Raw genomic sequence first — 14,387 nt, forward strand, 5'->3', positions numbered from 1 at the left:
AATTGGATTTTAAATATTATTTAATAAATAAACAAACACATATCTTTCAAGCGTTATTGGTTTTTACAAACTATGAGTATTGGTTTTGGCAAATTATCCTAGAGGTAGCTAAGAATAGAGAGACGAAACGAAATACAAGAAAAACTGAATAAAAGTTTACAATTTAGGTTCCACTAAATTCTCTTTTCATTGTACAATGTACATACTTTGCGGCATGAAATACAATATTTTTTTAAGATTGCTATTTTTTTTTAAAAAGTAAGTAAACCTTACCTGAATAAAATATGTTTATGAAACCATGGAGACGGAAGTAAGTACTACTTTTATGGATTTTTTTGAGTAAATCTGTCGTGCAATAAATTATGTTACAAACGAGCAGTAATTTAGTAAATAAAACTTTATTTTTAAGATTATGTCATTTTGCTTAACCTAGATCTAATCGCTTACACGCGTAGTTTTATAGAGACATTTTGTCAAAACCTCGGTTACTAAGCGTGATATGAGTATTATTGGTCCTTGGCGAATTTATATGGTCATTTTATTATGTATTCTTTTATTTCACGATTAGTGAGAGTAGCTAAATTTAAACATCCGAGGTTACAATAATTCGCACACAGCTCACACCTAAAAAGTCCTCACTGATCCATAGACCTGGAAAAAAGGTAAGATCATAGAAACGACTTTTGCACGATTTCCAAAAAAATAACAACAAAAATTCTTTAGTTTACGTGGTGTACACTAAAGAATTTTTGTTGTTATTTTTTGAGAAAATAACAAAGAGAAAATAACAATTAATATGAATAAATAATTAGTCAATAACTAAAAGAGCACAATACAGGCAATCTTATCGCTCAAACACCGATTTTTCCAGACAACCTGGTGGACAAGGAGACGCAGTATATAATATATTTAGTATATAATACCGGGAGATATTGACACAAAATTTCGAGTCATTTGTAACAGGATAGCGGTTCTACAGGGTTCTTAGTACGCAATGACAAAAAGAAAAATGATGGTGTGAACGCTGGTACCGGCGGCTTAGTCGCGTGGGCGTTAGTCGAACTCGTCGGAAAAATAGCGAAAGTCAAACGATTTGTAACACAAAAATTTTAGGATTTACCGATAGCCCATAAAAAAGAAGTAGGCGGTAGTGTCATGCCATACTTTTCCGGTGTGACTTTCAGCCCGCCATACCGACGCGGACGCGAATGTGTTGATTTAAATAAAACAATTATTCAACCATTTGTACCAGGCTAACTTTTGCACAGGTAACCATCGTCGTGCAGCCATTTACGAAAATCGCCATGCCATACTTTTCAAACGAATCCAAATGGTCGCCATACCGCCGAAAATCTACAAAATTTTTTTATTTCGCCAAACTTTTTGTACCAGTATTGCATTTGGATTTTTGGAGAGTATTTGATGAAATGTGACCATTATTATATTTGCCATACTTCTAGTAGAGGGAAAAAGTGAAAAAATACAAGCTATTTATTTAATTAAACACTTTATTGACCTGACATCATTAAACAATAATATATACGAGTAAAACAACGTTTGAAAAACATTTCCATTGTAGAATATTCCTAGTAGGTACATAATATTACATATAATATTCATTATATTTATACAAGACAGTGTAGTTCCTATATTTCCTATTATATACAGCTGTCCTAAGTTCTCAAATTGAACACAAGCTTCGTCATCTGTTTTTACTCTACATATTCAAGTACCTCATCAATGATTTTCAATATGTCACTATGCATATTTAATAACCTCTAAAACAAAAACAAAAACATAATGATTTATTAACTAGGTACAACGTTATCAAAAATAAACAATGCAGCTAAGTTAGTTCATAGCTGTTGTTTATGTTAAATTGTTGTCTGTACTGTTATATCTTTATAATAATACTTATAAATAAACAAGAAATTCAAAGACGCGGCAGTACCACAGATCCAGGCGCTCATTCATGATCTAAAGTGCATGTACATACATCGTGTCTTAGTTGTTTGTAATCATAATATTTCCGCGTATTTATAGTGGTTTGTTACTGTGGTAGGTATGTAATTTATATTTGAACGTACTAACTAAGTACTAAATAATTGTTACCTATTATTTTTATTTTAAGGGATGTGGTTCATGTATGATGTAGGTAAATTATCCTGATCGAGTGTATTGTTTTGCTTTTTTCATTAGGTTAAAAATGCAAGCAATTATATTTTCTAAATATTAGATGTTTTAAAAAATTCAAATAATATTTATATACAATACGCCAAATAGACAGTTTCAAAGATTAATTGTGCATATTTAATACTGTATATAATTAAAATAAAAACTAAATTAAAATTATTTCCACTAAGTACTTCATAAATCACAATCAATAAATAATTTTAAGAAGATCGATTCATTTTAACAGTTTGCTTCTTTAAAATAATATGTATCTAGATACCTATATTTTATTGCTATCGACCTCACATGTATTTATCTTAGGAAATGCACGGTTGCAATTAATTTAATTATAATTATATTCACATTACAAACATAGACATTACTAGAATAACTTAGAATAAATTGATTACTTACAGAGAAGAATAACTATCAACCAACAATTTGTTTAAAAAAAAATAACTTAATGTTCATTAAAAATTTATAACCATTTAATACCACAATGCAATGAAAATCTATAAAATTAATCTTCATAATAATGCATTACCTACGTATTTTTAATCAATCAAAGTATATCTCTTGTTTACTTGTAGATAATACGTATATAAATTAATTAATCAATAATCAATTAATTTTATCCGATTATTTGGGAATGTTAAATATTAGAGCAAGATATATTATTAGTTTTTACATTAAATCAGAAACAGTAACCTAATATTTTAGTGTGTATGTAGTATTTTTAAAGAGAGAAAATAATAATGACATTGTAGATAACATTATAAGAGTTTAATAACTCAGGCCCCGGAACCTCAGACACAATAGAAAATCTATTGTGTCGTGGACCGATCGGGCAACTTGGGACTCAATGGGTTAAATAAAATTAATAAAAGTGACTTTAATTAAGCCATTTCTGCAAACGTATAAATACGAGGGTGAATCAAAAAGTTTTTGGAATCACTATAAAAATGTATGAAAATTTAACAAAAAACATTTTATTTTACTACATCATTTCCTTATTGCTCATTACATTTAAAAATCCATTTTCCAAAATTTGTTATTCCCTTTGAAATAAATATTTTTCTGAACTATCAAAAATCTCATCCACGGCATGCATGGCCGCGTCATATTAGTCAAATTAAGTTCCACGGATATTCTACTATAATTTTGGGAATAAGCGAAAAACACAAGGGATTAAGATTGAAGATTTCCGGTGAATTTGGTGGGTTGACACGGAAATCGAACCCAGCACTGCGGATTGCTGCAACTTCCGAACGATGAACAGGAGCGTTGTAATGAAGTAACTGCACGCTCAGTGACAGATTTCCACGAGGTTTATTTTAACCGCATCACGCACTTTTGGGATAATAACAGCATTATATGATCTAGCGATCATCTGTGCTCTCGACATGTACCTAATAAATAAATATGTTTGCTTCACTATTCCAAAATATAGAGGCCACAACTTGTCAAGCGGTAGGAGAAACCCAAGGAGAAACCTAAGATTTCTTTATTTGCGGGAAGACGGCCGTATCCAAAACATGCTTTATCTTTCAGTTTCGGGATTGATATGGAAAACTCATTATTAATTTATCATAGCTACGATGATAAAAATAAACTGGATCATGCTGTAACATTTCGAGAATGCGCTTTGAAACATAAAACGACACCTTAAAATTCGTCCGGCAACATTCGAGGTACCCTTCTTGCAAACACAATTTTGAACCCTGAATCTGTTAAAATGAATTGAATGCTACCAAATGAAATCTTTAGAATCTCGGCTACATACGTAATTCTTATTTTTCTGTCTTGCAAATCCAAATTCTTGACTTTAGAAACATTTTCTTCTTTAACGGAGGTTGAAGGCCGGCCGCCCGGAGCGATGATTGTTTTTACAGCTCGATCTACCCCTTTTAAATACAGCAACCAAGTAAGCAACCATTGAATAAGGTAAAGCATTACCCCCTCATGTTTGTTGAGTATCCACAAAAACTCTAGCGCTAAAAGTTTAGGCAAAGGCAGTTTATCACAGCATGCAACTTAATTTTTTTCCAATTGCGAAAATTATGTCGACTCTTTGCGATAAGTAATTAATAACTTGAGAACGATAAAATGAAATCTAGTGAAATTCGACATATAAATATTATATTATTTATTCAATTTTCTTTCATATTTGTCTTTAAAGACACTCTTTTAATTGAGTAAAAAATTACCCAAAAAATTACAATATTTATATATGCACTTCTAAGGGCTTTTTCATTCACCCTAGTATCTACGACCTCCGTACATGAAAACACAATAATAAAAATCGATGTTACTTGACGTCTATTGTCTACCTACTGTAAATTAAAAACCACCAGCTTTCAAATAAAAAGATAATAATCACAATCGGTTCACACAGTCCAAAGTGCTGACGTAACAAACCCAAACATTCAAACTGAGAATCACTTTTCTTTTGAAATTGGTTGAAAATAACAATGTTTCATAATGTCTATTTTTTTTTAATTAAAAACTTTTTGTCCCCTCAAATCTGTCCCATATCATACAGCAGCATAATATTATCTCATCATTAACAGCCTAGCCCAAACAAAATAAGCGTGCTCGCTTATTTTGATAAGCCAGATAAAAACTTTATGAATGATATATATTACTTTATTATTACTAAGATAAACAATTACAAGTCATAGTTGCATTCATTTTGATTTCATTTCGAAAATACATTAATAATATTAATTCCTATCATTCCTATTGTGTAGACTGTCAACTATAATAAGTCAATACACTGCAGATAATATAATAAATTCATTGCACTTTAGATACTGAAAAATAAACTAAATTGTTCATTCAGAATTATTATTTATCTTATTACCTATTGGCTATTGATATAAACCTTTGTATTTAGCATAAGGAAAAAGTTTTGACTAGATGTAAACAATTCCAGTACGATAAAACATTTGTAAATTGGAGATTTTATATTTTTTTAATAAAACCTTTCATGGACACTGATGGAAACACAACTCTAAATGAAAAGCATGAAAAATTATACCTACGCTACTTACTATTACGAGGGAGTTAGGGATTTAAACTTTATACGTAGGTGTAGATATTTTAATGTATTATAATACATATATAATTTGAATATATTGGTACTAAGCAATGATTTCTGTTCAGGATTTTTGATTTTTGTAAAATCTGTAATCTGTGTGTAAATGTACAATTAACTGTAAAATTCTATTAAACTTTGTCTGCCTCTCACAGTGTTCTTCCAAAAATGGACAAATACAGAGGAATAAGCGATGCAATACAATGGTACATAAGTAAAATCCAAGCCGAAACAGTAGCCAAGTCCGGTATTCCAAGCGACCGATATCATCTTGGAAAACTAACTCTAGACGCACTCAAAGATGTGCCTGATAAAGTGCTTCAGGTAAGTCTTATGAATAATAATTAAAATAAATATAAATAGAATGAAAAACTTAGCTTTTTAGTCCGGTGTATAAAAACTGGTCAGATTTAAGATAACCTGCCTTCTTTATTATATTCTGTCTTAAATATATAAAAAATACTAGCTTGTTAGTATCATAACAAAAATACAATAATACAATTTCTTGTATTTTACGATCCCTAGATTGATGGAGCAACAGGCGAGACAGAAACCTTCGGGTCAGTATTAACAAGATCTGTGAAATGCGCAAATGCCATGCGAAAATTGGGAGTAAAGCATAAAGATGTGGTCTTATTAATGGGACCAAATCATATTCACGTTACTATCCCGATGTATGCTGCTTTCTATCTGGGTGCTGGTGTCGCTGGTATTGACATGTACTTGGTCACAAGTGAGTATTTTTCTTGGCTTTTTTTATCTTTTATTAGTGGTCCACCCCGGCTTCGCCCGTGGTACCTACATATTTAGTATCCTATGTCCTTCTCCTGGCTCTAAACTACCTCCCTGCCAATTTTCAGCTAAATCGATTCAGCCGTTCTTGAGTTATAAGTGGTGTAACTAACACGACTTTCTTTTATATATTTATTATTCTGTGCTATAGTTTTATTTCCCCTTTGATTAGTGTGGAGGTATACTTACCAGCTAAGGTATTACTATTCTACTTACCTATATAGACAGATGGGGTCTATTCATAACGATAGGAAAATTATTTAAGTATTCATAGTTTATGATAAATACAACAGAGCTGTTTACTTCAATATTATTTGTTTATATAAGAATGAAGTTGCAAATCGCATACTATAAATGTGCTATAAATAAGATAAATATTTAATCATTTTCATTATACCTACAAACATTTAAATAGTCATAGAATCATATCTTATAACCATAAATATGTTTTCGTAATTTACGTTAATTTTATTTTATTTGAGTATTGATATAAATGACAATATAACTATAGAAGTTAACAATTTAGAAGATGTGGTAGTTAGTGGTTATTGGTTAATAACAAGTTTATAAACTCAATAGTTTAATCTATATTGGGGAAATCTTTAATTCGTTTCTATGATGAAGAGCAAAATGTATATTTGCTAAAAAAATGCTTCAACAGTGAACAAAAAAATAATACCTAAGCAATTCCTATGCGTGTCTCTGTTTATTATCCAAAGGTTATAATATTTCCCCCCCAACGGTCCAGGCCTTGTCGCGGCGGAGGGGCTCAGTAGCTCAGAGTTATGGCCCTCTGAGTGAAGCGAAATTGGACCAGCGAGGGGCTGAACGGCTGGTTTAGAGTCGGGGAGATTCGGCCGGCCCGACGGCCAGGGCTAGGTGTGGCCCAGCGGCCGCTGTGTGCGGCGTGGGATGGCGGCCAGAGGTCGTGGCTTGGCGGACCCCGTGTCCACTAGGCAAAGGTGGCGCTGAACGGCAGTTGGGGTTGGAAAGCCTCGACTGACCCGACGGCAGAGGTCCTGTTTGTGGGCCAGAGAGGAGCCGGCTTTTATGCGGCGGTGGATGGTGGCCAGTGGTCGCGGCGCAGCGGGCTCGCTGGTTTAGCAAGCCACGCCGTGCAGCGGAGGGCGGGATCCCGACGCGTCATTGTGATGACGCGCGGAGACTCCTGCAGAGAGGTGTGGGGCGGCGGCCGCTGTAAAACGGCCGTCTGCCAACTCGTAATCCGGTCCGTGGGGCCGGACCGAGGGCCGCCACCTCTGGTGAGGTGGGGGCTGCGAGGTAATCTCTATAAAAGTGCGTCGGAGGGTCCCCCGACGTGTATTTCACACATCGGAAGACCTTCCGGCGTGCACCCTCCGGCCGGACGGTGATGGGGTTGGGGGTTCGGGGAAACGCGGATGATGGAGCGGGGAAAAATCCATTGTCTGCGCGTTGGTGGCGTAAGCCTTCGTTCCAGCAGCCACCAGCGAGGGGGGTTCTAGTGGTGGGCCTGGAAACGGGCATCTGCTGGGCGGGACACGCGGTAGAGTCGTAACCGTTCCCGCAGTTCCGTCCAAAGCAGCGCGATGGAACAGAGTGGGGTTTTAGTCGGTAGGAATCCGACATAACCACGGCTCCATCCCCGGGAGCCGGGGGTATCTAAGAAGATTTCCCCACTATAAAAAAAAAAAAAAAAAAAAAAAATATTTACGGACCAACCTAATTTGAGGCATAATTAGTTTAACAATATAATGAACATAATTATCTCATAATTTCACGTCACTTACATTATTATGATAGAGTACGAAATTGGTTCAATTGCATCAATTTTTTGTTAAATAATGATACGTTTACCTACATATGTATAACCATCCTGTTTACTGAGAAAACAAATCTATTGCATATCTATATTACAAGGTCTTGTAATTATATAAGATGCATTAAGAATGACGGTGTTAATCCAATAATGGGAAATTAGCACATAAGTTAGAATGATTGATTAATAAAAATATGATTTTTTTATTAACAAACCTGTGAAGATAGATCTTCATATAATTTTCCGAAATTTCTCTACATCCGTAATTCCCCGAATGGTCTATATACTGTAATTTACCTTCGAGTATTTTGATTGAAGAATTGAACTTGAACAAATTGAACTTGAACATTTGCACTAGCAAAGTATTTAATGATAATAAAATAGTTAATCATCATCGTCAGCCCCTACATGTAGTATGTACTACTCCTACTGCCATAATCCACCACACAGGCTTAATGCAGATTGGCAGATACTTCCTTCACTAATACATAGGTAGGTAGGTACAGCAATCACATTATTAACTTCTTATTTCAGATGAACTGAAAGATACATTCAGTATTAATAGACCTAAAATAATATTCTGCCAAAGCGAAAGAGCCCATGATGTAGAGGAGGCTTTAACAGGTCTTGATTTAGGCTGTGATGTTATTACTTTTGATTCGGGATCCAAATTCAAGAGCCTTTCTGAATTCTTGGAGGTAGATGGAAAAGGCACATCCGTCGACGAATTTGAGTAAGCGTTTTTTAGATTTTTGTAAAAGTAGTAATATTGTCGGAAACATTTGATCGAAAGTATTTTATTAATAAGTGTTTGTGGATGTATTATAGGTATATAACTAAAACTAGAATGCTTTATGGCAGCATAAACCTATTCATTGTTTCTCTAGTTACCTAAGAAAGATCTAATGACAAATAAGTTATTAGCGTTATACATGATATTGCTCGCTTATTTTTATTTCCATCCTTTCTGTATAATAATATATTGGTTTTCATTTGAAATGCTTGCAGAGCTTCCAATTTCGATCCAGCAGAAACACCACTGATGTTGATAGCAACTAGCGGAACTACAGGCGTGCCCAAATCCGCTGTGGTCACTCACAAAAACCTTCTAATAGGAATTCAGTATATGTGGTATGAAATTAGAGTAATAATTGTTGATAATAGATAATAGATATATGCAAATTCAAACAATAATTTAAATGTTGTTAGAAGATTGACTTTAATAATTGAAAGGCGACCTTTCCGGCTTCAAATTTGTAGATACATATATATAATGATATTGTAGAGTCATTTTATAACGCTTTGGGATTTATTCCCAACTAGAGGTCCGCCCCGGCTTCGCCCGTAGTACATATTTCGTAATAAAAGGTAGCCTATGTCCTTTCTCGGGTATCAAAATATCTCCATACCAAATTTCATGCAAATTGGTTCAGTAGTTTAGGCGTGATTGAGTAACAGACAGACAGACAGAGTTACTTTCGCATTTATAATATTAGTATGGATTAACGGGGTCAGTTTAGAATTTATTTATATAAATTTCTCGAATTAATTTCTCGATGATTTAGACGGAGACCATATTCACATATATTTTGATATCAAATCATAATGATCTACTTACTATCTTTAGTAGGTACTGTTATCTTTTTGACCTTTGTTACTTCATAAAATAAAGAGATTTTCCACTATCTTCTTAACCCTTAATATTATAATTTACAATACGGTAAATCAATTTTAAATCTACAATTTAAAATTGATAAAATTTATATGTTTTACAGGGCAAACTTTACCACTTTCCCAGCGCCGACTCGTCTCGTAGCAGTATTATCTCCAATACAATGGTATTCTGCCATATTTAAGTATATTTCAACCCCAATTCTGAGACAAACTCGCCTTCAATCCTCATTGCCGATGACTCAAGAACATGCATATCATCTTATTAATAAATATAAGGTAAGATATACGTAAACATCTTTAAACCAAACCACTTCCAAAACCAAACTATCCTAAAACTCTTAACCAAAGAATCCATATAAAATATGAACTTTAACATAATATGTTACTTTCTCTTCCTTTTATTCCCCTCCTTATATATTTTTCAAGAGATTTTTTTTGAATTCAAGAGTGTCCTGAGTGAATTAAAATTAATTTTTACGAATGTTGTTTTATTTCAGCCGTCGTATGCTATGTCAAGTCCAAATTATTGGGTAATACTTTTCAAGCCCGGTGATCGTGAAAAATGTGACCTTACTTGCTTTGATGTACTTATAGCTGGTGGCAGTCCTTTACAAGAAGGATTGAGAAAAGAAATCAAGGTACTTATTGGTACATCATAATAATTTTTTAAACTTTTAATTTTTGAAGGTATCAAAACAAAAATAAAAACAAATACGTTGGGGATGGTTATAAAAGTTAATGATTAATAAAAGTTAGTTAAATATTTTAAATATTTCTTTGAGCGAATGAAAATATGTATTATCTACTTAAAAGATTTTTCTTTAAGTATTACAACTCCTTTTTAAATAATTGTCTCGTTTCTTCAATTCACAGAAAGCAACACCCAACACTTTGATACTGAATGTATACGGCATGAGCGAAATATCTGGTTTGGCAATGGTGTATGATGAGACCATCCCGCATTCTTTGGGAAGACCGATCCCAAGTCTTACTCATAAGGTAAACTACACGACAGCAATCTGAGTTAAGTTTTTAGGAGCATTTTTGCAAATGTTTGTTCGTCATAAAAAAATTGGGGGCTTTTCTCCAAATGTGATAAAGAATTATATTTTTAAATGTTTTATATTTTTAAATGCAGTAATAACCTTGTTCTCCCTTTATAATTTATATCATCTAGTATGGATAGAATATAAAATTCATTAAAGGTTTTTTTTCAGTTAGTAAACCCCGAAACGCTTGAGGAGATTACAAAACCCCACGTGACAGGTGAACTTTGGGTTAAGGGACCAAGTATATTCAAGGTAATTATTATTGTTACCATTTTATATTTATATAAATAGCAGGAAAAATTGATTCTACTTCATATTTTTGTTAGAGTTTATTTAATTGGTAAGCTGTGGTAAATTTGTGGATTTTGGTTTAACTGATACTCTGATAAATATAAAAAAAATGTGTGCGTGTACTAGAGTACACACGTAAGAAGTGAAACTTCTTTATGTCCTTATTTTTCAAAAAATAATTTACTATATACAATATTAAAGAAATACGTTAGTCATACGCTCGTCGCTACCTACTTAAATATTTACACCGGCCGCTGCTGCAACTCGCTCGCTTCGCTCGCTCGGCTCGTGCGGTAGTTCAAAAGTTAACCTAAGATGCTCGTCGCTTCGCTCCTCGCTACCTATTTACATATTTACACCGGCTGCTGCTGCAACTCGCTCGGCTCGTGCGGTAGTTCAAAAGTTAACCTAAGATGCTCGTCGCTTCGCTCCTCGCTACCTATTTGAATATTTACGCCGGCCACTGCCGCGACTAGCTCGCTTCGCTCGCTTGGCTCGTGCGGTAGTTCAAAAGTTAACCTAAGATGCTCGTCGCTTCGCTCCTCGCTACCTATTTAAATATTTACACCGGCCGCTGCTGCAACTCGCTCGCTTCGCTCGCTCGGCTCGTGCGGTAGTTCAATAGTTAACCTCAGATGCTCGTCGCTTCGCTCCTCGCTACATATCTGACACCAATCAAGCAAACACGTGTTTACGTGAGTCATAGATTTATTATCGTATACTCCTAAAATGTTTTCTAAGAAACAATAGTGTACCTACTTACATTGTCGGCACGTTCTTAAAGTCGGTAACTTATTTTTGTTCGAACAATAGAGGTAATAAATTCCTAATGATCAAGTTGTAAAGGTTGTAAAATAAAAAATATTCTATATTAAAACGTATATATAATATGTGCGTCATTAATTTCTGACTGTTTCGAAATTTGGTGCAAAATAAAATAGTGTGTACTTAAATAAAATTTGTAAAAAATCAATAAAATAAAACAATTGAGTAAAGATCTATAGGCATATTATGTATGTATTTATACAAGATATGTATATATATTTATACAGGGAACTTCTCAACGTGTTATCTATGAAATTATACTTTTACTCATTTGTTTAATTTTATTTACACACTGTTTTATTTTGCATCAAATCTCGAAACAGTCAGAAATTAATGACGCACATAGTACATAATATATACATATTAAGACAGAGGTTAAGCTTAAATAACTTGAAAAATAAATAACATGATCACGCCCACGTGTTGGTGTTTTAAAAAATTCAATCATAAACTGAGAATAACTGTAAATATTTTAGAATTAGAAAAATAAATATGTACTTACCACAATAACATTCAAGTATTAGAAAAAATTTATACATAATTCCACCCACGTGCTAGTGTATCTATACATATTATCTATACATATTATAATAAAATTGAAAAAATTGAAAAATACAATCAAAAAGTGAGGTTAATTTTAAATAACTTAGAAAAATAAATACCATAATTACACCTAAGTATTAGAAAAAGATATGTAATTACTTACTTTTTTTTTAAATTCACTGGAATTAGAATAATTAAAATAAACACTTTGTGCTGATCACTTTAATATAATATTATCACGTCACCATAGAGCGTTGGAAATAAATACGAGTGCAATAGAAAAACGGTCAAGTAAAGTTACCACTTTACGTACGTACGGACGTACGTTAAAACGATACGATATCCCTACTCCGCTGGAGAAAGTATACGTCGAATCACGCGTGGTAGGGATAAGAAAAAAAATGTCACGAGTACGGCGTAACGCAAAAATGTAACGCGCGCGGCGTAACGCAAAAAATGTAACGCGCGCGGCGTAACGCAAAAAATGTCTCACAAAATTTTTGTCCACCCCCGATAAAGAAGTTTCACTTCAATTATCTGATAAATTTAACTGAACTCAGTTTTGTTCGTAATGCTTAAAATTTGAATGCACTTATACATATTTAAAATCTAACTTCTGTTCAAGGGCTATTATAATAATCCAGAAGTGACGTCACAAACTCTTACCGAGGACGGTTGGCTTCGAACTGGAGACACAATGTACAGAGATGAAAAATGGTACTTCTATTTTGTGGATCGACTCAAACTGTTACTTAAATATAAAAATCATCAGGTAAATTCTTAATTATTAATCTTTATTTTAATTTAAATGTGTACACATTTATCGTGCTCTACTACCTATTTTAATTATTCTTAGAGCATTATACCAACTTTAATGCTCTAAGATTTTAATAGATGAAAATCAAAATATTAAAAAAAGAATTGGGATCATGTTTCACTTCGTAGAAGCAGAAGATGATATATACCTACGTTTAATGTCCTAGACTCCTTTCTCAGCCTTATTCTAAACCAGGACACTTATTATATATATTATGTAACACTAATACTTTTATGCATTGAATATTTTTCCACAAATATTGTTTCTTATGATGATTGCGAGGACATATCGCATATTCATTATAAATATTCTGTTTTATTATAGATTTCTCCTGTAGAAATAGAAACCGTAATTAGCAAACACCCAGGCGTCTTTGAAGTCGCTGTAACAGGAATACGTAATACAGATGAAGGAGATCTGCCCGTTGCATGCGTGGTGCCTCACGACGGCTACAATATTACTGCTCAAGAAATTAAGGATATAGTTAAGAGTATGTACTAAATGTTTCTTATAATAGCTTAAACCCATTGCAGAGGCTATAATGCCATATTATACTGGCCAAACGCAGGTTGTCAGTTGTATTCTTAGGTTGTATTCGTAATCGATCTTTTGGTTCTTGGATATGGGTCTTTTTCCATGATGTTTTCTATTTCTGAAACGTTGAAAATAAAAAACTCGAGCCCGTATTTTTAATTATCGAAAATAGTGGAAGTACTGTAGAACATTACATTTATTTATTATTTAACGAATTTGATTATTATCCGTCGTCTGTGATATATAATTTAAATGGCTTATTGACTAGAAATTAATATGTTTTGATCATCAAGTCTTTCTTTTCAGACAATTTAACAGACTCAAAGCAACTAAGAGGGGGAGTTATATTCGTTAAAAAGCTACCAATGACGTCAACATCAAAAATAGACAGACCTAAACTGGAAAAACTCGCAAAAGAATCAGTAAGAGAATAAAGAGGAACAAAAATATATTATAATTTCTGGATATCTTGTGTTAAAGTTATCTGCCAGTTAAAAAAGACAAATAATGTATAGAAATAAACGTTAAAAACTGTAAGGCTATCAGTGACTGTAAGTGGTGAAATTGGTATTTCATATCGTAAAAATTATTAAAATAGTTTTTTTTTTATGAGTGCAGTTTTATTTTTCATTTTGCAACATTTTACCTAAATGTCCTCTCTTCATCTTACAATAACAATATATGAAACAACCAAATTATTATAACTAGTACCATCAGTCATATTGGCAAGGTCAATGTAAGTCAATTTTTGGTGGTAGTGAACTCTTGTAAAGTCAGGCAAGTTCTTTCAATACG

General features: G+C 33.3%; 1 protein-coding gene across 2 annotated transcripts; it reads left to right on the forward strand.

The window, feature by feature from the left end:
• Positions 1-1,936: 1,936 nt before the first annotated feature.
• LOC149478843 (luciferin 4-monooxygenase-like) lies at positions 1,937-14,201 on the forward strand. 2 transcript variants are annotated; one of them, XM_089708600.1, is made up of 12 exons: positions 1,937-2,062; positions 5,425-5,593; positions 5,795-6,002; positions 8,394-8,592; positions 8,868-8,990; positions 9,635-9,809; positions 10,031-10,171; positions 10,407-10,532; positions 10,751-10,834; positions 12,867-13,013; positions 13,383-13,548; positions 13,899-14,201. In XM_089708600.1, exons 2-12 carry the CDS (start codon positions 5,438-5,440, stop codon positions 14,024-14,026), a joined length of 1,653 nt encoding a protein of 550 aa, XP_089564726.1. In that variant the 5' UTR covers positions 1,937-2,062; positions 5,425-5,437; the 3' UTR covers positions 14,027-14,201. The 2 variants fall into 2 exon arrangements, with proteins under 2 accessions (XP_089564726.1, XP_089564727.1); XM_089708601.1 differs by having other exon boundaries at positions 1,937-2,058.
• The last annotated feature ends 186 nt before the right edge of the window (positions 14,202-14,387 follow it).

This window comes from Colias philodice, chromosome 21 (assembly GCF_061535455.1).
Source record: "Colias philodice isolate Cphi_HAF_F1 chromosome 21, ilColPhil1 Martin Lab GWU primary, whole genome shotgun sequence".
NCBI lineage: Eukaryota > Metazoa > Arthropoda > Insecta > Lepidoptera > Pieridae > Colias > Colias philodice.